Genomic DNA, 24589 nt, shown 5'->3' with positions numbered 1-24589 from the left:
GGGGTAGAAAGTGCGACCCCCCGCGATGGGGGGTTTCGTGAGGAAAAGTTGGAAAAGTCAGGGGGTGTCTCGGGACGATGTCCGGAGTTCACCCTCTGGTGGGTCGTAAGAAAGATATATGTGTACGTACTAGAGGGTCTCTGGCGCGGGATGAAATAAGCCCCGTAAGCCCAAAATGCAAAAAACCCCACTGGGGATAGCTTGGTGTTCTGCGCGATGCATTCCCCAGTGGGGTTTCTGGCAAAATAAACGCCAGTTTTGCATTTTTATTTTCTCGGAATCCATCCTAACAGGGGGTGGTTGGGGTCTATTTTGTAAAATATTTCGTAAATTACATCAGGATAATAAGGAATATCCTTATTCAGCCGACAAAACATCCACTCGGCTTTTGTCATATCAGAAACCTCGGGAATAGACTTACCGGTAATTTCAGACAAAAGATAGGGAATAGCTTTGTAATATTTCCCTAGCTTTAATTTTTTCAACGTTTTCCGTAGACTTTGTGGGGTTGGCTCTTCTAAATGGTCTATGATTTTCTTCCTTACTTCGTCGCTTAAATATATCGGATGTAAACCTTGGATATGACTCATCCAGTCTCGGAAGTATTTTATTCTTTTGTATGGGGTCTTCTTACGACCTCCATTGGCGTAATATTGCTCTTTGGTAGCATTTGGTACGGCATTACGAATATTCTTACCACATTCGTAACACTGTGCTGACGTGTCGTCTTCTATTTGCATTTTCTTGTCACAACAAATATACTTATTTGGTTTAGTAGGTACAAACTTGGGTTTCAAGCACTTTACACAGAAATCATAAACAAACTCTTTACAATCTTCGCACTCCATATATAGACTAACATATTTGCGCTGTTGCCCCCAACCACACTTGGAGTGGGTTGTTTCCGTAGGTGGATTTTTGACGCGGGTCTTACCCCGTGTTGAGATTGCGCTGGAACCCCCATTCCCTATACTACTGTCGACTGTTTGCATTATTTGAAGCATTTTGATTGGTGCGCATTTTAGTCCCTTGTGAGTAATTACGAGAGGAAACCACTGGGGTCTTTGAACGACACTGTACATTAACCCGGGGGGGGGGGGGGGGGGGGAGAAGGGTGAAAATTGTCAGTACACAGGGTAACCATCACCTAAAGTAGATAAAATTCTTACCCTCCATAAAATCTTCTTAACCTAAATCTCTTGTTATAAACAGTGACTTCAGGCTTGTAAATTCTCCTCGTGATAAACTTGGGATATTTACTCTCGACCTCCGAGACGAAGTTTATCTTCAACGATTTGTTGGTGAGAAAAGCGCTTTGTCGTATGGCGTCGATATCTCCTACAGCAAGGCCAACCTGTAAAATACATCATAAAATGACTGTTATAAAATTCGCGTTATAATTGGTTGCTTCATTCCTATCCAAAATAACGGTTATTGAAATTTGTATTTAATAAAAGAAATAAAGGACTTGCCTGCTGTGCTGTGTGGAGTTATAAAGCACTCGGGAATGACAAAACACTCGAGAAGTGTCGAGAAGCACCCCTCTACGCGTCGTGCTGATCTCCTAACCGGCTTCTCTTGTGTTCTGCCAACACCCGCGTGTTTTTTTAACTGCTTTTTAACCGTACATAGCACGCGCGCACGTTTGAATACAATGTGGCGGACCTGCCTTACGCTTCTTTTTTTTTGGTGGGGGGGATGGGGGGGGAGTGATTTTTTAGGGGTTTCCTAAGCAGGGGCTATATGCAGAGGATGCTAGGATGACGGTTACCCTTGGAAATTTAAGGGGCCAGGTCAAAACACTGGTCCAAAATAGGGACCCGATTTTATGAATTAAGGTGGTGGGTACCGGTACATACCCTATCATCTCCCCTCCCTCCCTGCTAATAAAGCGACATAACACTCACCAGTAAGTTCATCAGAACTATCGGCATCGCTAGAAGAAAAATATAGAAGAAAACAAACGACAGTTCAGGAAATGGAACTTGCTTCGCTCCAGTTTTTTCATTGATCGCATTAAGTCCATCAACCAGTAGCGTTGCATAATCGAGCTCTCCAACTGTCATCACTGTTGTCTTGACAATGGACTTGTAGAAATCTTCGAAGGCGTCCTGTAAAGAAATACATCGATAAGCAGTGAGCGTATTTTACGAGTTTTTCATATATATGTAGTGCGTAATTATAGGTTGTATAGCGCAGTGTTCGGAGTATCTATTTGAGTGTTACATATATAGCAAAAAGCTATTTCAAAAAAGGTTAGAGGGGTAACTAGCGATTGCACAACCCAAAGGAACCGTGGGCACTCACCTCTTCTCTAAACAAAATATAAAAGACAAGAGAAAAGGCCAAGATGAATACCACGAAAAGAGACATGACTTTGATTAACGTCTTGACGACTTCCAAGTACATGGTGACGAATAAACCAACATTGGACAAGACGCGAAGGAAGAGAATGAGGTTTGCGAAGCCAAGGAATACACAACACGTACCAATTTCCCAGATAACCTATAGCAAAACCGATTTTTTGTATAAGTAGAAGTTAATAAATGGTAGTATACTCCCTTAGCTCTGGGGTCCTCAGATTTGATTCCTGGGACTCGACGGCATCCATGTGAGCTGACTTTAGGTCTCTCTCTTTATCAAAGTGATTTTCTCTCTCTGGTTTTTCCGGTTTTTCCTTCCTCACGAATTTAATTCGCCAAATCCCAATTTGATCTGTGAGCTATCAGCTGTGCTCTGACTTAGATTAGCTCAAAGGTTGTTTCGGGATATAATTCAGGGTATATCGATGGAATTTGAAAAAAAAAAAAACTGTCCCTCTATAGACCTACGCTTGCTCCTGCTTCCCCTCACGTTCCAGGAAAAAACTAACTGCGCCTTACTTTTGTTGTACTCTCTCCTGCCAGTTTATGGAATCACCAATAGCACTAACACTCCCCACCCACCCTCCCCTCCCCTCGAGAGTGTTCGTAGTATACAAATCAATAGAACTCCTCGGCTCAGGCGTAATGTTGTCCCATTTCAGACACGTGTCATTCCCTTGAGTGTTTAACGGTTGCACATGAGAAGACACCTGAATATGGATACAACTCAAACAAAGAATCGTAATTTCAAGGGAATGACACGTGGTCTGAAATGCCACAAAATTTCACCCGAGCCGAGGAGGACAATTACGTACCTTGGGCTGACTCCGCAGCCAATCACTTTTGCTCACAAAGGGTAGCATAAAAATGAAGGCCGTGCCATACAAACACCATTCAAGTAGATTAATAGCGTCCTTGAAGTATCGTAGCCCTAGATTGAATATCTGATACACTTCCTTCAACATGTGAAACACTGCAATCCCTGTCACCAATATGGGTATCAACTGACCAAATTTGTCGTCATTCATAAGACTGTCTGACGCTTGCGATACGTTAAATCCTTGTCGTGGGACGATAAGTTTTCGACGTTGCGTAGTTAAGAAAATCGATAGCATGTTTAAAAAGAAGACGTAGAGCAAAATATTGAAGATAAAGATTATTTTCCCAAAGTTTTTCCATTTCATGTTGAGAAGTTTTTTCGCTAGAGGATGGATGAGAAGGTCTTGACGCTTGTATTTTATCATATCAGCTAAGCCTATGTACCGGTCGTTTCTCAGTCCACTGCAGTCGTCGGGGCCTGGGTCAAGGTAGCGGAAGTTGTAGGTTGTTGATGTGGGCGACCGCTGGACACAACGATCCATGACCGCCTCGGCTGCCTCGGAGTAGTGTTGTATCAGAGACGACATTGTATTCTGAGAATCACAGCTCCTGATTCGAAGGATCTCTTCCCACCTGGATAAAGGGGAGAGAACAATAAGCGTGAGCATGCGCTATGAAGTCGTGACGTCACTAGAGGGATTCAGTTTTATTTCAAAGAGCATATAACACGAAACATTTTTAATGTTAAAAATGGCTAGTTTATTGGCATTAATATAAATATCATGGTTAAATTTGTTTCAAAAACGAATTTCTTAGGAATTCAACCCGGACTTTAACAAAAGTTGTGACGTCATTTTGTTTACAATTCTTCAGATTTAGTTGCAAATACACGAAATATGTTTCAGGAGTACATTTTGCAGTTAGGGTTAGGGAGGGAGGAGTGGGTGGGGAAATATTTTGCTAGTAACAGTTCATGATCACGGTCAATCATATCGCTATATTCTTACCAATCAAAATGTTCAGATGCAGCATTGTCACGGTCACGGTCACGGTCACGGTCACGGTCACGGTCACGGTCACGGTCACGGTCACGGTCACGGTCACGGTCACGGTCACGGTCACGGTCACGGTCACGGTCACGGTCGCGGTCACGGTCACGGTCGCGGTCACGACATGGTAATGTGAATGTAACAATTGCATTTACCTGTTGTGCTTGACTATTGCCATGACAACGTCACTATTTTGCTGTTCTATTGCGCAATCCAAACAGCTCATTTTGTCATCATTGAGTAAAATTTCGGCTCCGTTGTCAAGGAGTAGCTTAGTAACATCTACGTGACCATTGCTGCAGGCCACGTGTAAGAGTGTGTTCCCTTCGTTGTCTGAGCGGTCAATCTGTGCTTCTCGTTCCAGGAAAAGTGCCATGGTGGCCTGGTCACCACTCTTTGCCGCCCACATTATTGGTGTCCAGCGGTGTTGATCTTGGCAGTCTATCTCAGCTCCGAACTGAAGCAATACCATACAGACTTTCCTGTTAAAAAGAGAATAGATGGGACTATCGATGTATGTCGGTGATATTTCTAAGCCTCTCAAACTGTCCAAGCGCGGCGTCAGAGCTATCACTGTTACCCGATAGTCCTTTTGAGACCTATAAACATAATGCATTGTGGTCTAGCTTGGGTACAAAAAACATCATATAAGTCATGTGATAAGTATAAAATATGCTTGTACCCAAGGAAGACCGAAATGCATCATGTTTTATCTCAGAAAAGGCGTATTTATTTTCAAACTGCTTCTCAACAATTTAACCTAAAAACTGTTTTTGACACTTGCATTGACTTGATTAATACCTTCGTTTATTCATGGCAGCGTAATGTAGCGGTGTCCTCAGCGTGTCGTCTCTGTCAAACACGGCTGTCAATCCTGAGCGTGCCAGCATCTCAACGAACCGTGCCTTGCCTGACTCAGCAGCCAGATGAAGGGCAGTCTTCCTGTTCACGTCTTTGAGGGTACAGTTGGGTTTGCACTTTAGAATCAGCTCCAGGATCTTGAAGAATAATTTATAAACATCTTAGATAAAATTCAGCTAGAGTTAGTGATATAGAAGTAAAGAAGAAAACCATGCGTTATGGTATTTGTTATGGTGCTCCGAATGTCGTTTGCGAGCCTGCGTTTCCTCTGGTCAGCGCACCAAGAAACAAATAGCTGACCAGGAGAAACAAGAGCTTGGGGAGACTGGGCTCACTCTCGACCCTATGACGAAATTTCAAAATTTCAATCTCGTATATAGATCCCTCATTTCTTACTGCATATGCGCAGTAAATACTATTAACTTAATCTTTGAAATTTTGCAGAGCATGCACAGTAACAAATGAGGGATTTATATACGAGATTGAAATTTCGTAACTTGATCCTTTTTTCTTACTGCGCATGCACGACAAAATTCCAAGATTAAATCTTGTACCCAGATCCTTTTAACTGTGCATGCTGGACGAAATATCTTGTAGAACAAGCGCTGTAAGTCGAAATAAGGGCTCTGGTGACGAAATTACCAAAAATTCTGGGAAACCTAGCTCGTAAGGCAGTTTTGACCAATCAATGTGTGAAATGTTCTTTCTATCACAACGCTTGAAATAGTCCCAGAATCGTTGGTATTTAGAGCATGCGCAGCAAGAATCACAGGGTTTTGGAGTCGACAATTGAAGGAACTAATCTTCCTGCTGGGATCCCTGTGTTTTACTTCTGTGACAGAGTCAAAAGACACTATTTTGGACAGTAATTATGTAGTCATAAATCTATATTTTTAATTAGGAATGCCTCGTGTACACATAGGAATGTAATTCTTTAGTTAACTGTTTGCGTGGAAAATGCGTAAGCAAGAAATAATTTCCGTACGTAATTACATTACAGTGAGTCATGCCTAGGTTTGGCGCTTGTTTACGTAAGTTCGTGTTTGGGACATCCTGTTTGCGCCTAGGGCGTGCAACATTGCGTAGGATGTGTAAGGTCTTAAGAATGCAGGTTTTCCCATAAAAGTAGGCCCAAACTAAGCTTAAATCAGTGTAGTAAAAGTTCTTGAAGACGTTGCGTTGTCTACGGATATTTTCACATATCAAGACAAGGAATTCTCTTCGATGTAAAGAGATATCCTGTAATCTCGTTCCCGTTTTTTTCTCGTGTATTGTAAAGTTGTGTGAATTTTTCAATAAATTCTTTTGTCAAAACCACTTGCAATCTGATTCATAGCTGAGCGCCTTGCCGCCGGTTACACTTCACTTTCCAAGCATTACCTTAGTGTTCGCGGTAATGGCGGCGCAGTGAAGTGGGGTTCTTTCTTTCCTTGGTTCAGAGTGATTAACAAGCTTACTGCGTGCTTTATTTTGCACTAACAAAGTTACTAATTGTTCTTGCTCGTTCTCTACGGCAAGATGAAGGCAACACCTCCCACGTGCATCCAAAGCAGAAATATCAGCTCCGTATTCTAGTAAACGGCGCCCACATTCTAAACGTCCAGCGGCGACTGCACAAAGAAATGGTGTCATTTTGTTGACGTCTTGAATGTTGACTTGAGCGCCGTTTTCCCAGAGGTGTTTTATGACTTCTTCATTACCAAACGACGCAGCGCTGCAAAGATGAATAAAACATTTCAAGAGAAAATTACTTTAAAAAAAAAAAAAAACTTAGCAATGTGGGACTTTTTTAGGGGACATTTCCATGATGGCGTCTATTTGTGCCCTCAAACAGTCCCACAATTCACTGCAATGAAAACTCGACTCAATCTCGGAATGGCTAATAGGTGTATAAGTATTGGTAATATGACTACATGCTATCCAATTTGTATTGGAAATATTTGATTGAAAAAATCTGAGAGGGATTGGACTTGATCAATTGACTGGATCTTGGATAATTTGCAAGAAAAAAAATGACAGATTTTCAGCTTTTGAAAGGGTAAAGATGATCTTAATACATAGTAAAAACATGTCTAACCTCTAAAATTTGATTTATGTCTCTAGATTCCGAAATGTTAGAGATTTTTTATTTTTGGAAAATCAGGAACTGAGCATGGCTGGACTAGACTGGACGTCGGTTAAGTGATCGTCCGGATCGCAAACCTTTTTTTCTGCCGAATTAGCAATTTTTATGCTATAATTTTTATTCTTACATTAATAATCAGTAATTTCATGCCAAATTTTGCTGAAAACTAGACTAAATTATTTTCATGATTTGAATTTTTATATTGGATTTTGGATCGCAAACATCATTGTGTTACCAAGGTCTATATAGTGGTCTATATGGTGGAGACAATAGTATCTACTTCATACCATTCCACCAACTTACTAGTGCAAGGGAGTTTTCATCTCCTCATCCTGACAATTCACTTCTGCATGGGCACTTAAAAGCATCGCCACAGCCTCCCATTGGCCACACATGGCCGCTATATGTAGAGGGGTCTGGTTCAAGTTCGTACGAGCATTTGGATCGACGTTGTAGTTGATGGTCAGTTTAGCGATCTCAAGGTTGCCGCTCTTGATGGCCAAGTGAAGTGACGTGTTTCCTGAATCGTTTTTCGCACTGATGAAGCGAACGAACTCGCTGTCGATCTTTTGTGGTGCGAAAACGCTGACCGGTGATTTGATGTACCGCTGCACAGCTAGAACAAATCGCATAGAAACAATATATAGAGGTTATCAGTCGGCTAAGCATCTGTTGCTTAGCCGACAGATAAGTCGTTTATCATTTAATTCTGCAATGCTCAAACTCTCTCTAAACCCTATGGGACCCGATCGCGAGCAAATGAGCAGTGCTGATACGGTCTCATATCAGGCATGGTATTTTCCCGTATCACGCACGTTCTTTTGCAGGATTAAATGATAAAACAGCATATTAGCTGCAAAGCTTACACAACATGCTGCAAAAAGAGTCTCCTTTTACCTTCGGCTAAATGTTTTCCCATTTTAGACCACGTGCAATTCCCTAGGGTATCATCATTTAAAGGTTATATCATCATTTAGTTAAACGGTTGCGCATGAGGGAGAAGAGATATGAATGTATATACAACTCAAACAAACAATCCTTTTCTCAAGAGAATGACACGTGGTCTGAAATGGGAAAACATTACGCCCAAGTTAATAAGGTCTGTTGGTATTCCCCCTCGACACAACGCCTTCTTGTGTAGTAATTCGAGCATGCGCAGTAAGAATGTAAGGGACTGGGGCCAACAGTGTTTGGTGTCGGTCACCAAAGGACATCAAAACAGCTCTACTTTATTTTTACCTGCGTTAATAACAGCAGAAACAGCTTGTGCATTTCCTCCAATCACAGCAGTGTGCAAGACGGTGAAGTTCTCTAGTGCGCATGCTTCAATATCAGCCCCATGGTCTATCAGGGTCTGTTGCCATGAACACAAAAATAAACAAAAAGTAAAATAAAATAGGGTCTGTAACTATGTGCACAAGTGAAAAAAATACATGAAAGATAAAGAAGGAAAGAAAATAAACGAATCGTATTCATTAGTCTCTTTTCCTCATTTTCGTAGTTCCTGAAAACCGATGTATGTCTATTTGCATTGAAAGATTTCCAATATTCTGAGCATGCGCAGTCACTAACATCAATGCACCGATCACATACAACGTCAATCTCGTACGCAGGCCCTCCTACAAACTTTCAACATTTCGCAAGGCGTCATAACCTAATGACGTCGTTGGTGGAAGAGCCGCCATATTAAATTTCATTGATGTTGAGTGTTTTTCTGTGTTTGCAGGCGTGTTTCTGAACCTGATCCCTAACGGTTATAGAGGTAAATCTGATGCTACAGGTCCCTATTGTTTCACCACAAACCTGTACAACTTCATGATGGCCATAAGAACTGGCATAATGTAGTGGTGTGCACATGATACTTTCTCGGTATTCTACGTCTGTAATTTGCTTGGAAAGTAGAAGTTTGACAATTTCAGGATTGTTGAACCGTGAGGCAACGTGAAGTGGTGTGGCTCCTGTGGTAGTCTGAGCGTTAGGATTCGCTCCTCTTTCTAAAAGTATTTTAGCTGCCTCGAGAGAATTGAACCTTTGGGAAAATAAAATAAATAAAAGTATCGTAAACGAAACGAAAATTCAACTAATGAGATTGGTCCCCCTCTAATTGACTATGTTTATTAAGATCCTTTCTCTACGACCGACCGACCAATTGACCGACTGACAGACTGACAGACTGACAGACTGACAGACTGACAGACTGACAGACTGACAGACTGACAGACTGACAGACTGACAGACTGACAGACTGACAGACTGACAGACTGACAGACTGACAGACTGAACTGACAGACTGACAGACTGACAGACTGACAGACTGACAGACTGACAGACTGACAGACTGACAGACTGACAGACTGACAGACTGACAGACTGACAGACTGACAGACTGACAGACTGACAGACTGACAGACTGACAGACTGACAGACTGACAGACTGACAGACTGACAGACTGACAGACTGACAGACTGACAGACTGACAGACTGACAGACTGACAGACTGACAGACTGACAGACTGACAGACTGACAGACTGACAGACTGACAGACTGACAGACTGACAGACTGACAGACTGACAGACTGACAGACTGACAGACTGACAGACTGACAGACTGACAGACTGACAGACTGACAGACTGACAGACTGACAGACTGACAGACTGACTGACTGACTGACTGACTGACTGACTGACTGACTGACTGACTGACTGAATGACTGACTGAATGACTGACTGACTGACAGACTGACTGACTGACCGGCTGACTACTGACTGACTGACCGTATCCTATGACTGAATATAAAATCAGGCTTAGCAAGCATGTGGAATGCTGGTGTTCTTAAATTAAACCAATACTGAATCGAATATTGATTGTAATCTAGAGTTTAAAAACTTTGTTCTTTCTTAAGCTCAGAATTCTGCTAATTCTTTAATTCTGGTTACATAACGTCGATTGTGGTTGATTTAGTTATGACAAAACGCTAAATCCTCATGAAACAATATATTATTTTGTACAATAAGCTCTGATTATATACCAAGAATAAGCTTCATTCAATTGGGGCTTAAACGGTTTAAACTTAAAATTCCAAATTAGATTGATTTAATTTTTCACTCGGTCAGAATACTTCCCTAAAATATAATAACATTAGCAGCGCGCGTCGCGATTCCATGCAGCAATTACCTGCACATTTCTCAACGAAATTTTTGATTCCGTTCAAAAAAATTCTTGGATTCACACGTAGCCTTTTCGAATTGTTTTTGTCCGTATCCATTTGCGAAAAGATGCGTTTCAAGTAGCGTTTTCACCGGATACCTGCGGAAGCAAGCTAGTCCGCAAAGAAAAAATAGCCTTTCCAAAAATATCCGGAGAGGTGTGGACGGGGCTTCGATCAAAACGTGTAAAATAATTTGAAAAATGATTTACCAAGACAAACTAACTAGCAAGTCAGGAAGCGAGTTAGGAAGCGAGTTAGGAAGCGAGTTAGGAAGCGAATTAGGAAATCATACATTCTAGCCAAGATTTTCTTAAGGTGACTAGCTACTTTATCAAGAAATCATTACAAAATGTTCTTAGAAAGATATTTTATAGAGAGTTTAACGCTGATTTCAAAAATGAAAAGAAAAATTGGCTGTCCTGAGCTTGTTTTCAAGATAATGAATTTTGAATACGGCCATCTTGACAGGTTTTGAAAAGAAAATTGCCTGCAGAAATCAACCTTTTCACAAAACAATTCATAACTCACAAATTAAAAACTCAGAACATCTACTTTAAACACTATTTTCTAAGAACTAACTAAAAATATCTGAAAGTTTAAAAATAAGCTCAAATTCCAGCATGTTGTTAGCTAGATGAACCAAAATCGCAATCAAATGAGGACATTAAAACGCTTTTTTTTCCATTCTTTTTCCGACTTGCTTTGAATAGGGTATGAATTTTTTACTCTCTAGTGTCTTTTAAGAATAGGCACAGGTTTTTGTAACCTCTGGCGGCACATCTCTATCCAGAACCGGGTCGACTACAACCCCCCAGGATCCCATTGTCTAATAACCACTATAACCATTACTAGAAAGGTAAATTATACACCGTGAAAAAGATGAAAAAACTTACTGACGTTTCGGACGCTAGTCCTTCGTCGGAGTAAAAAGGAAAAAGGTAAAAAGGCTTTTTACTCCGACGAAGGACTAGCGTCCGAAACGTCAGTAAGTTTTTTCATCTTTTTCACGGTGTATAATTTACCTTTTTATCATTACCGTTTCATTAGAAACACCGACGCAGCTCACACTAGTTTTTAGCTAGTTATATCTTACTATTTAGTAATATTTGGTACTAAGAGTAAGTATTTGTTTCATGGTTTAGTGCGACCACTCTAAGAATTGCAAAGTTGAACTTGTTTACGATTTCGGCTCACTTACTTCAAATGAGCATTTGACTCATAGTACGAGTAGTTTATTATTTTACTTCATCCTGCATCTGTCCTTGATTCTTTTGATTTAAGTAAAGCTATGTCCGTGTGTGCGTATGCTCCGTGCTAAACATCATCACACACCAAACACCAGCTTTTCAATTTATTTTGAATTTCAATTTCTTGGGAACTTGATGTTCGAGTAGCCAGAATTACCTTCGTGGATACCAATTGAATGAACGGTAACAATAAAACGTTTATTAAAATTTAAATAACAATATCAACATCGTAATAATAAGGTTTAAAGTAATAAAATATCCTTAATAAAGTACAAGCACTTAAGAATTGCACTTTTTATCAGAACCGAAATAAATTTAACACTAGCAGAACTGTCTAGGTTGCAAGATTTCAGTGATATGAAGCTTTAAGGACTACTAATTCCGCATCGCATCTAATTGTCTTTGAGTCCAATGGCTAAGAAAACGCCAAGAACTACTACATAAGACATCGTCTTCCGACATCGTGTTGAGAAGCAGACAGATCCGTTGTTGAGCCAGCAAACATGTTGTCAGCGAACGAGAAACAGTCGCGTTACACCCATAAAATTAATAATTACCGGCTGATGCAGACGTTTTACTTGCGATTTCCTTTTTTAAATATATATTAAATATTCTGTAAATATTCTGTAAATATTCTGTAATAAAATATCATTCGCTTCCTAACTCGCTTCCTAACTCGCTTCCTAACTCGCTTCCTAACTGGAAAGATAGGCATCCTCTGATGTACCTGGAAGCAACATGTAAGGGTGTCACTCCATCGGGCACCGAATACGTATCACAAACGGCGCCAAACTCCAACAAAGTGTTTACAATTTGCACTCGATTGTACTGTGAAGACAAGACTTGACACCACTATTTCTGATGGGGAAATAAAACTTCCCGGCTATGACATCGTCAGGAAAGATAGAAAACGTGATGGCGGAGGAGTTTGTGTTTATCTCCGTAGCTCTATTAATTATCAAATCAGAAATGAATTAGTTCCTGACGGTGTTGAGGCCGTATGCCTAGAAATTTGCAAACCAAATAGCAACCCTTTTATAGTCACTGTTATTTATCGACCTGAATCCCCGATTGAGTATTTCAATAGCTTCGAACAATTAATCAAATCAGTGGATGATGAGGACAAAGAACATATTCTGCTAGGGGACCTAAATTGCTGTTTCCTAACGAAAAGACCAACAGATAATTGTACCAAAAAGCTCAAGTCATTATATGAAGCTTACCAACTTTCTCAGTTGATAAAAGAACCCACGCACATTACAATTAATTCAAAAAGTCTAATTGACCATTTTGTTACTTCATCTACTGAGAAAATCAACTCATCAGGGGTCATTCACATAGGTCCCAGTGACCATAGTTTGATTTTTGGTATACGGAAAATAAATCCTCATAGAAGCTCGCATGGAAAAGCGAAAACTGTAGAAGTGCGCAACATGAAAAATTTCAATCAACTAAGCTTTGTTCAGGATCTTACCTCTCAACCATGGGAACAAATCGTTTTGTGTTCTAACACGAACGAAATGTGGGCTTTGTGGAAGCATTTATTTTTAGGTGTGTTAGATAAACATGCCCCAATTCAGTCTAAAAGGAAAAAAGCCTTCAGCGTCCCATGGTTGACAAGTGAAATAAAGGGATTAATTCTAGAGAGGGAAAAAGCTAAACGCAAGGCAATGATAACAAAGCTGTGTGATGACTGGGGATCATACAAAGCCCTTAGGAACAGTGTTACCATTGCCTTGCGTCAGACAAAAACAAGTTATTATCGCAATAAGATCTCGAGTGAAAATAATGATCCCAAAAAGGCTTGGAAAACAATCAATAGTTTGCTTGGGCGAACACAAGAAAACACCATTGTGAATGAACTTAAGATTGATGACCAAATTCTTAACTCTCCTGAGGATATATCAGAAGCTTTCAATTCATATTTTTCTAAAATTGGTCCAAATCTAGCAAGCACAATGGCAAGTCCCGGCATAACTTTTGAACACTTTATCAAGCCTTGTAATTCAAAGATGTCACGTTTTAAACTCGTTTCAGATGCAAAAGTATTGAAACTCCTGAACAGCCTTTCAAATTCAAAAGCCACTGGCTTAGATAAAATATCTGGCAAAATATTGAAAATAGCAGCCTGTACGATTTTTCCTTCACTAACTCACATTTTCAATAGTGTCCTAATTTCAAGTTGTTTTCCAGATGAGTGGAAAATGGCCAGAGTCCTGCCTCTTTTCAAAAAGGGCTCAAAAAATATGCCGGACAACTATAGGCCTATTTCAATTTTGCCAGTAATTAGTAAAATAATGGAAAAAATTATTTATGAACAACTTTACGATCACTTCACTGAAAATAAAATACTTTCAAAGCTTCAATTTGGATTTCGCAGACAACATTCCACTGCTTCTGCTTTACTAGAGAGCACAAACAGCTGGTACATCCATATGGATAGAAAACAATTTAATTTGGTTGTGATCTTGGACTTGAAGAAGGCATTTGATACCGTGGACCATGGAGTTCTTCTTCAAAAACTTGAACTTTATGGTATCACTGGAAATGCCCTGTCACAAATAAAATCATACTTATCAAATCGTAAGCAAAAATGCCAGCTTAGTGGTGTAATGTCGTCTGAGTGCCAAATTACATGCGGTATTCCACAAGGATCCATTCTCGGCCCACTCTTCTTCCTGATATACATTAATGATCTGCCAGAGTGTTTGAGGTGGGCAACTCCTCGAATGTTTGCCGATGACACAAACCTTACAACATCTGGGGAGACATTACCGGAAGTGGAGTTGGCCATGAATGATGACCTGGAACATTTGAAAGATTGGTTGTTAGCAAACAAACTTAGTCTAAATGTGGCAAAGACCGAATTCTTATTAATTGGCTCCCATCACAAGCTTAGAAACATTCCCTATCAGCCCTCTATCCATATCAGTGATAAGAGCCTAAAACGGGTTCATCATAGTAGGGTTCTTGGGGTCGAAATAGATGAATATTTAAATTGGGACCAGCACATAGACAATGTTGCTGTTAAAGTAAGCTGTGGAATAGGGGCCATGAAAAGAATTCGGGACTATGTTGATCAGGATACTTTAGTTTCTATTTATAATTCAATAGTTTATCCCCACTTTAATTACTGTAGCGAAGTGTGGGATACCCTCGGCCAAGGGAATTCAAAAAGACTCCAAAAGCTCCAGAATAGAGCAGCAAGGGTAATTACGAGAACATCAAATGACACCCCCGCCACTGAAGCTTTACATGCTTTAGGCTGGGTCTCTTTAGAGTCCCAGAGGGGAAAAAACAAAGCTAAGCAAATGTTTAAAGTGTTAAATAATATGGCCCCAAGCTGCCTTTCTGAACTTTTCGTCAAAAAAGAAACAATCACAAATTATAACCTTAGAGGGTCCTCCACTTCGCTACAGTTACCATTCCCTAAAACGGAATACATGAAAAAAAGCTTTAGTTATGATGGGGCTAAGCTTTGGAATTCACTAACTGAGGACTGTAGAAATCAGAAAAATACTAAATCGTTTTCCCAAAAAATGGACTCGAGCTCCCACCCATAACCAATACATGACCTCTTTATTTCTTTATCAAATACATGAAATCTCTTTATACATATAATTATTACAATTGAAATAATAAGATTTTAAGCATATTATAGATAGTTAGATAAATAGCTTATGCTGTATATATATATATATATATATATATATATATATATATATATATATATATATATATATATATATATATATATATATATTGATGTAATTCTATTTTTTAGTCCACACGCCCCTTGTGGAAATCAGCTAAAAGTTGTCGGGGCAAGCGTGTTTTTTAAAAATAAAGTTGACCTAAGCAATATGGAGTGCAGAGAAGCCATTTTCATCCAGCGAGTTTATAAGCGTTCCGTCATCTATGATCACTGATTTGACAACGCTAATAAGTCCTTCGGTTGTTGCTTTACTTAGCTTTGTCTGCGCTGCGTTCTTGCTCTTTGTTTTGGTGGCTTTTCCGATACCATTTGAGACGTTTTTTTGTCCATCGTGTCCTCGGTTCTTGGTGTTTTCAGTCTTGTCATAAAAACGAACATTTCCATTTATATCCGTTTGCTTTGAATCGGTTTTCTGCGTCTCTTCATCGTCCGAATAGTTAACCCCAACATTTGAGAACATACTCAAGCTTTGTCCACATATATACAAATCATATCAAAAATGAAACTATAGGAAAAAGAACTTAAGACATCAAATTAAAGCAATACTAATAATTGGACGACAAAATACCGGCAAACCTTTTCCACAACAATGATGTTTTAATAACTCCCCAGAGAGTTATATTTTCTTTAAATTGTTTTGAATATAATTTGTCAAAGTGTCGCATATACTGAACACTAATTCCTTGAAAGTTTAAAAAGGTTTATGCTCATATAACTCTATTAAAAACTTGGAAAACCGTTATTAGTAATCTACAAGTTTTTATTTCGGGTTTTAGAACTATGACTTTGATAGAATCTTAGTTAATTGTGGCTTGCTGCAAGTGCTTGAATTGAGATGTAAAAATAGGAATTTCAATCGAAGACGATTACTTAGTAGAAATTTAATTAATGCTTTAGATAAATCATATTTGGCACAAATTAATGTTACGTAAACAAAGCGTTAGTAATTAACGCGAGCTTTTGTTAATTTGTGTTCTTAATGATACACTCTACGAAATTACTCGATTTGATTGGACAAGAGGAGTACGATTACAGAGGCGGCGGAGCCCTTTAAATCGTGGGGGGCTCATTTTTGAAAAATTCCAAAATACATTAAACGTTCTCCGTTGACATTAACAAATTCTTTGGCAATGTTAACAATGTCAAGCGTGTCTGTAAATGACTTGTGGCAGTACAACATAAGACAACTGTTCAGACGTTCTTGCTTCACAGTACTTCATAGATATGTCTTACGACTTTATGATTCTACCTCAAAACGTGGGGGGCCTGGCTCCGCCGCCTCTGGATAACATCCCAAATTATACTCTGTAGAGTCCCAATTAAGTTGCTCAATTTTGTTGAGTGTACTTTAAACAAAAAATCGCACAATCTTCTCGTACAATTCTGAATTTATAGATACTCGTGATGTTTTAGTCAAATTGAACTCGCCTAAAGCCTCGTCCAATTTTGAAAACTTTCAAAAAATCACTCGCACCTATAAATTCCGAATTGTACTCGAGATCATGTGATTTCCTATACTAATTACGACTAATTTTTTAAAGGAAATCACGTAATTAAAGATTTTTTACCAAATCAATGTGTGGTGAAGGATGCCACCTCCGAAATCACGAAATTAACACGTCTCGGAAATTTCATGTAGTAAGGAGTATAGTATACATTCAAAAATATCCATACCTCCCCCACAGAGTGGGATTGGAATTTCCAAGGGGTGGGGAGGGTCTGAGGAGGGTATATTGTGTAGTACCAGAAAATATCCATACCTCCCCCACAGAGGGGGATTAGAATTTCCAAGGGGTGGGGAGGGTCTGAAGAGGGTATATTGTGTAGTACCAGAAAATATCCATACCTCCCCCACAGAGGGGAATTGGAATTTCCAAGGGGTGGGGAGGGTCTGAGGAGGGTATATTATGTAGATCCAGAAAATATCCATACCTCCCCCACAGAGGGGAATTCGGAATTTCCAAGGGGTGGGGAGGGTCTGAGGAGGGTATATTGTGTAGATCCAGAAAATATCCATACCTCCCCCACAGAGGGGAATTGGAATTTCCAAGGGGTGGGGAGGGTCTGATGAGGGTATATTATGTAGATCCAGAAAATATCCATACCTCCCCCACAGAGGGGAATTGGAATTTCCAAGGGGTGGGGAGGGTCTGAGGAGGGTATATTATGTAGATCCAGAAAATATCCATACCTCCCCCACAGAGGGGAATTGGAATTTCCAAGGGGTGGGGAGGGTCTGAGGAGGGTATATTATGTAGATCCAGAAAATATCCATACCTCCCCCACAGAGGGGGATTGGAATTTCCAAGGGGTGGGGAGGGTCTGAGAAACTTTAAACAAATTGTTGTAATATGAAAACGGTAAAAAATTGTAAATAGTATATTATATTAATGTTTTATGATACAATTTTTGAAACATTTAACTGGTATTATTTTCTATTTTAATAGAGAACTTGTATTAAAACTTTGCAAATATGACAGAAAATCTGTGTTTACATTCTATCATCTAATTATGTCAAAGAGAAATTTAGAGGGCTTTTATCTTCCCTTTTTGTTCTGTTGTGTGTGTGGAATTGGTGCGGGGGAGGGGGGCTAGTATAAGGTTAATACATGAATCTATAATTTGATAAATTATGAAGTTTTCTCAATTATATCAAAGAGAAATTTAGAGGGCTTTTATCTTCCCTTTTTGTTCTGTTGTGTGTGTGGAATTTGATAAATCTTAAGGAGAGCGAGATATGTTACGGAGCAACATGCAAAAATATGATCAGTAATAATGTAATTGCATACTCCTATGCACAGGCTTTTGTACATTAGATCTGCACATTTTCATGCAAAGCTGGATGGTTTCCCCTGTTATAATAAGTAGTGTAAAAGCTTGTTTGGCAACAAAGAACCTTTGCAGAGCAGTATCCAAATACATCAAATGTGATCAAGCTTTCAAGGGTCACACTGTAATGGCATGCAAGCGCAGCAAGCACCTACAGGATTTTCCATTATTCCCCGTCATTTCACTTAACATTGCCATAAGGAAAGGGGTACCACAAGAACCCTTGGACCTTCCGATTTGCTCCTGATACTCTTTTCAAGCATAAATACATGGAGCTGTAATAAGAAATAAGACGAACAAAAGGAGTACAAAGAATCCCATAACCCAAGGACCCAAAAGCAAATATTTTATTTCAAAATGTTGACTGAAAAAATTCAAGAAATAAAGTGATATACCCATACCTCCCCTTAAACAGATGGGATTAGAATTTCCAAGGGGTGGGGAGGGGTCTTAGGAGGGTATATTATGTAGTTCCAGAAAATATCCATACCTCCCCCACAGAGGGGGATTGGAATTTCCAAGGATGGGGAGGGTCTGAGGAGGGTATATTGTGTAGTTCCAGAAAATATACATACCTCCCCCACAGAGGGGGATTGGAATTTCCAAGTGGTGGGGAGGGGTCTTAGGAGGGTATATTGTGTAGTACTAGAAAATACTCATACCTCCCCCACAGAGGGGGATTAGAATTTCCAAGGGGTGGGGAGGGTCTGAGAAGGGTATATTATGTAGTTCCAGAAAATATCCATACCTCCCTCACAGAGGGGGATTGGAATTTCCAAGGGGTGGGGAGGGTCTGAGGAGGGTATATTGTGTAGTACCAGAAAATATCCATACCTCCCCCACAGTGGAAATTGGATTTTCCAAGGGGTATAGCAGAGGTATGGGTATATCATTTTGGGTAGATTTTATAAACTAAAGCTTTACCCAGAGGCCACATATCTCTAATACTAATCATGGGGGTATACTTTTCTGAGCCAGGGTCTCAGCAGGTACTGTGCTCCATCAAACTCCAAGAAATAGTCATCAACTTCGTCATGTATTATCTGTGTGGAGTAAATGATATACATTATCAGACTTCTTAATGTACATTCTCATGACTTAGGGATGCATTCCATTAGGTTGAACTGATTAGTCCAAGTGGCCACAAGGTTCGTGCTGAGGTAATCACTTAATATTCAAGGACTATCCAAGGAGTATACAAGGGACCAAAAATGAATTTTGAAGGAGTACGTACAGCTAACTATGCCAAGGTTTTACACGGTGGTTGCACATAATAATAATATTATAATAATTTATTACTTATAATGCACAAATTAGCATGTGTATATGATCAAATGCGCTGTAAACATGGCCGACTTCAGATTTTCAGATCTTTCTGACTAGATCTATTTCAGAACCATCCCTGTGGCCAGTCCTCAAATAGTGTGAGTCAGTCCTTAGAAATGGTTTGGGCTGCATTAATCCAGTTGGTTGGGATAGGGATAAACTTCGTCTGATGTCTTGAATATAATAAGCACGGTTTTCTTAGGATACAGGTTCCCCTATTCTAATGGATTTTAGGATGGTAGCTAATGAAGATACTGAACCATGAAAATTAAGAGATAGAAAATAACAATCACTCCAATAAGAATGCAAAATTCTTAGTATACAAGGGAAAAATATAAGGTGTTTGTATACCTTTGTATTGGATATAATCTCAATGTTCTCCTCAGGGATATATGTCACCTGTGGCTCCGCCCTATCTCTTATATCGACAAGTATGGCATAATTGGGCATGGTCTGCCAATGCTGTCAATGAAAGGAAACATAATGTTATTACATTCCTTTGCAGTTCGAGAAACTTCTCCATTTTCAAGGGAACAGCCTCCTAGCCACCCTTTGAACTTTTGGTGTCAGCAATGATAAGATTTATGTCTGGTACTTACTGGTTTGTCGGCAGGATGGTTAGATGCCCGCCAATAGTCAGGAGCCTGAATCAAACGAAATAGGAAAAAGTGAAAAATGTTGAGATTGTTAATGAGCTCCTTCGCTTTCAAAAAAATCTATAGATTTTAAGATTGTGGGGGGGGGGGGGGGGGGTATAAATATTTTCTGGAACTATGCAATATTCTTACCACCCCTTGGAAATTCCAATCCTTTTTGGTTGAGGTATGGATATTTTCTGGAACTACACAATATACTGTCCCCAGACCCCACCCCTTCCCCTTGACGTCCAATTTTCCTAGACCTTGAACATATTTCTTACATTTAACTTTTCATCCCATCCAATAATAACACCTCTGTAATTCCACTTCTTGTGTCGAATAACTTGACCAACTCTGAACTTAACATTTGAGGGCCGTGGACTACGAGGTTCTGTTGATTGCCCATAGTACCCTTCAGGATTTCTGTGCTTAAGGACTTCCAAGGCTGGACATTCTCCCTTCTCATCGAACCGAGAAATAAATTCTGTCACCCATTCTTTCCATTTGTCCCATTTCAAAATGCCGCCACTGAACAATGTTAAGGACCGAGTTAACCTGCAAATATTGCATAGACTGATTAATAAATCAAATTAAATTATTTCTAATTAACAAGAATAAAGTTTTTTCATCAATTTTTTCTTTCTGTAGGTAATATTAAATCTAAAACAAAGTGGAAAATATTTTAATATTAAGGCGAACTTGAACCTTAGACTTATAAAAAATTTTCTACAAAGTTGTATCCAAAAGAGGTGAATAAAGATAGCACTAACTTTCTCATGAGAATATCTCTCTCTCCTACAGAAGGTGTAGTCCATTTGCAGATAAAATACTGAAGAGGAACGGCGAGAATCAAAACAGCAAGTTGAATGGCTGCTCGAGGCATCTTTGAACCAGGATTTCAAAACCACTCAAAAAACATACAAAGAAAGTCTTCCCTAGGCCGAACTAGATGATGAATTCATCTTGTTTTACAAATAACGTGAAGTAAACTAGCTTATAGGAAGGAGGTTGGAGTGATTTTAAGGTTTAAAGTTGGGAAAAAATATTTCCTTTTCGAGGCCACGAATCACAACACAACACGATGATTGGACCTTGAGCCTGCAGTCCACGTTGACAAAACCACAGGAACCCCATGACATAAAGCCCCGTTTACACTAGCGAGTTTTGCGGCGATCTTTGCGGCGATTTTTTCAGCGATTCTGTCCATAATAAATAATGGTAAAGAATTTACTTGTAAAGTTTTATTCAGGATACCAAGATTTTCCTAGACGAATGTTTCTTTTGAAGGACGAGACAAAAGATTTTATATTTCCGAAAATTGCCACAAAAATCGCCAGTGTAAACGGGGCTTAAAGTGTATATGACACGAAAACATTCCATCATTTAAAATGTAGAGTTTGTTAGTAATAATAAATATATCGTAACAAAATTTGTTTCAAAAGCTTATTTCTTGAGATATTTGCGAAAGTTAATCCCAATTTGTGACGTCATTTTGTTGACACGTACTCTAGATTCAGTAGTAATGTACTAAATATAAATTGTAATTCATATAAATTAACAACAAAAGACATATTTTAGTCAGCTTCATTTGATAGCTTACGTAGTACTCTTCCAATGTTGGGAAATTGAAAAGTGTACTACTTGAAATTAAGATTCTATATTCAAACATATTTCATGTATTTGCAACTAAATCTGGAGACTTGTAAACAAAATGACGTCACAACTCGTGCTAAAATTTTTTGAATTTCTAGAGAAATACGTTTTTGGAACAAATTTAACCGTGATATTCTTATTAATGCCAATAAACTACACATTCTTAACATTAAAATTTTTTCGTGTCATATACACTTTAAGGGTTTTCAGTAAGCTCAAAACCATTTTAGTTCAAGTTCCTGAATCAATCAGATTACCAATAATTTCTTATTCTTTCAATGGATGTTAGAAAAATACTTTCTGCATGTCACAACAGCAGAACTGTAGTAACTATATCGTGTCAAAATAAATATTAAGGATAAGAAAATATTAACACCTAATTTTTTTATTTTTACCCCAAGTCGGATCGAGGATCTTGCTTTAAAAAAAAAACGCTTAGATAGAAAAAAATTAAAACACGTACTTTTATCATGGGGTAAGTCCGCGCAAAACAAAAAATCCTATTTCTAAAAATTCCGATCATGGAAAAAAAAAAAAAAAAAAAAAAAAATTAGCATCAGGTCACGTGACCACATATACGGGCCGGCTGCTCTTGTTTTTAATATTCTTAAGTCGTGCATTCTTAGCCAATGGACTACTTCGACGATACGGCGGCCAGCATCTTGCCAGGGGGCAAAACGAAACGAAGATTCGAAAAATCAACTCCTAAATTCCAATTCCATCACGGAATGAGGGCCACACTGGGTTTGTTAGCCACTGGCTATTAAGTGCTACCCTCGTGAAAAAAGGACAAAACAAGTGGCGGATAATATATAGAGTTTCGTGTGTTTGTCTTTCTTTTATGAGGGTAATGGCCAGCTGATCTGAGAGAAAATGTCAGCCAATCAGAAAGAGAAAATTTGCAAAAACTGAGGTATCACTTTTTCTTCTTGAAATGATGAATTCCCAGCCAACCAAATGAAAGAATTAGCTTTCCTAATAAGAGGTTGGTGATAGAGATAAGAGATATAAGAGAGAACATGTGTAAGCGCAAGCAACAAGTATCAAGCTCTAACGAGTGAATGAAGGATTTTACTGCTGTATTTGTATCTGGAGTCAGATTGAAATTTTTAACAGCTCCATGACATCTCAGTTTTGCAGTGACGTCATTTCTATGTCACTATTTCAGATCAGCTGGAAAGGTGATTGATGTATTGTCTATATTTATCTTTTGTTGTATTCTTTTGTGCAATTCAAGATGGCAGCCGTTCAGTAAATTTAAATTGAACTGCCATTATCGGAGAGGTTTCAAACTGCACTCCGTATAAATTTGGAAGCTGTACTCGACTCATGCCGTTCTCCACCAACTCATCTGGGAATTGCACCCAGTCCTCTTGGCCCATAAGCCGAGCGTGCTCTGTTACACTACTGAGTTTGGGGTGGGTTTTAGAGACAGGAAGGCCAAAACACAATGCCAATCGAATTAGAATGTAATTTTTTTAAGCATTTGCATATTTCAAAAAACTCTGGCACACTTTGAAAAATAAGTAAATATCAAGCTATGTATATATTTTTTAACATAGTCCCTTTCAGCATTTTGGGGCGCATCTAGAAGCATCTGGACGCCACTTGCAATGGATCTCGAGTTTGACAGAAATATCTTTAATATTAGGGAACCACGGGATCTTCGGAAGACGTTGAAAAACCAAAGTAAAACTTGAAGCAATCGTTGAAAAACCAAAGATTGAAGCGATTGTTAAAAAACCAAAGAAGATTGACGCCATCATTGAAAACCCAAAGTAAAACTTGACGCGATCGTTGAAAACCCAAAGAAACTTGACGCGATTGTTGAAAACCCAAAGAAACTTGACGCGATTGTTGAAAACCCAAAGAAACTTGACGCGATTGTTGAAAACCCAAAGAAACTTGACGCGATTGTTGAAAACCCAAAGAAACTCGACGCGTTTGTTGAAAAGCCAAAGAAACTTGACGCGATTGTTGAAAAACCAAAGAAAAACTCGCCGCCATTGTCGAAAAACCAAAGCTGAAACTTGACGCAATTGTCGAAAAACCAAAGCTGAAACTTGACGCAATTGTCGAAAAACCAAAGCTGAAACTTGAAGCGATTGTTGAAAAACCAAAGAAAAACTCGACGCCATTGTTGAAAAACCAAGGAAGCCAAAGGATGCGTTCGCGAATAGATTGAAATTCTTTTCATTTTTATATTTTAACAACGTCCTTAAAATTAGGCGTGACTTCACTGAAAATGACAGCTTTGAAAACTTGAAGGCATCTTCGAAATTGTCAAAAACCTCGTTGCAGTCCAAAAAAGGTCGAAGTTTGATTCCATTAAAATTAATTAATCAATTAAAGTTTTATTCACTAATAAAGACATGAACAGTGTGCCAGAGAAAAAAAGCCAAATCGTGAGAAAGTGAAAAAAGCCAATAATTTATATTTTTTAAGAACTTTATCCATGAAAATCACTAGTTTAATTTTCAGTGCGCTGCCAGCTACGAAAAACCAGAGACTAAAGAATGGCCGAAAAATCTCCCTGGAAACGTAGTCCTCCACCTTATGCAAGCGCACGACCTTGGAGGGTTAAAGGTGTACAAGACTGAAACTGCAAATACGTGTTCATTTATGTTATCACATTAAATTAATTGCAGTAACATGGATTGATCTGAAAGAAGAAAAGAAAATATATATTAATACATTGCATTCTGCGATGTCTTATTAAAATTTAACAAATGATTGCAAAATATAATGGATA

The 24589-nt window shown here is 39.0% G+C and overlaps 2 protein-coding genes across 2 annotated transcripts in view; both read right to left on the bottom strand.

Moving 5' to 3' along the window:
• The window catches only part of LOC116289142 (transient receptor potential cation channel subfamily A member 1-like), a 29502-nt gene extending 16493 nt beyond the window's left edge, over positions 1–13009 (bottom strand). Inside the window, exons 1-12 of the mRNA XM_089038057.1 lie at positions 12974–13009; positions 12404–12504; positions 9021–9246; positions 8457–8571; positions 7521–7833; positions 6473–6806; positions 5033–5229; positions 4387–4713; positions 3179–3815; positions 2308–2505; positions 1908–2111; positions 1170–1354 (exon numbers count right to left, since the gene is read on the bottom strand). Of these exons, the coding sequence (XP_088894183.1) occupies positions 1170–1354; positions 1908–2111; positions 2308–2505; positions 3179–3815; positions 4387–4713; positions 5033–5229; positions 6473–6806; positions 7521–7833; positions 8457–8571; positions 9021–9246; positions 12404–12504; positions 12974–13009 (2873 nt within the window). The remainder of the gene's footprint in view (positions 1–1169; positions 1355–1907; positions 2112–2307; positions 2506–3178; positions 3816–4386; positions 4714–5032; positions 5230–6472; positions 6807–7520; positions 7834–8456; positions 8572–9020; positions 9247–12403; positions 12505–12973) is intronic.
• Positions 13010–17814: 4805 nt separating this feature from the next.
• LOC116289144 (F-box only protein 21) lies at positions 17815–21269 on the bottom strand. The gene is made up of 5 exons (XM_031696016.2): positions 20955–21269; positions 20466–20739; positions 20146–20190; positions 19898–20008; positions 17815–19263 (listed from the first exon to the last, which is right to left on the bottom strand). The coding sequence occupies exons 1-5, from the start codon at positions 21065–21067 to the stop codon at positions 19168–19170; spliced, it is 639 nt and encodes a 212-aa protein (XP_031551876.1). The 5' UTR covers positions 21068–21269; the 3' UTR covers positions 17815–19167.
• Positions 21270–24589: the final 3320 nt, after the last annotated feature.

The sequence above is a fragment of the Actinia tenebrosa genome, unplaced genomic scaffold (assembly GCF_029948245.1).
Source record: "Actinia tenebrosa isolate PJP-AT-01 unplaced genomic scaffold, QUT_ActTen_1.0 PGA_scaffold5__44_contigs__length_20552954, whole genome shotgun sequence".
NCBI lineage: Eukaryota > Metazoa > Cnidaria > Anthozoa > Actiniaria > Actiniidae > Actinia > Actinia tenebrosa.
Note: the sequence above shows the minus strand (reverse complement) of the source record. Positions and strands in the feature narration are given on the sequence as shown.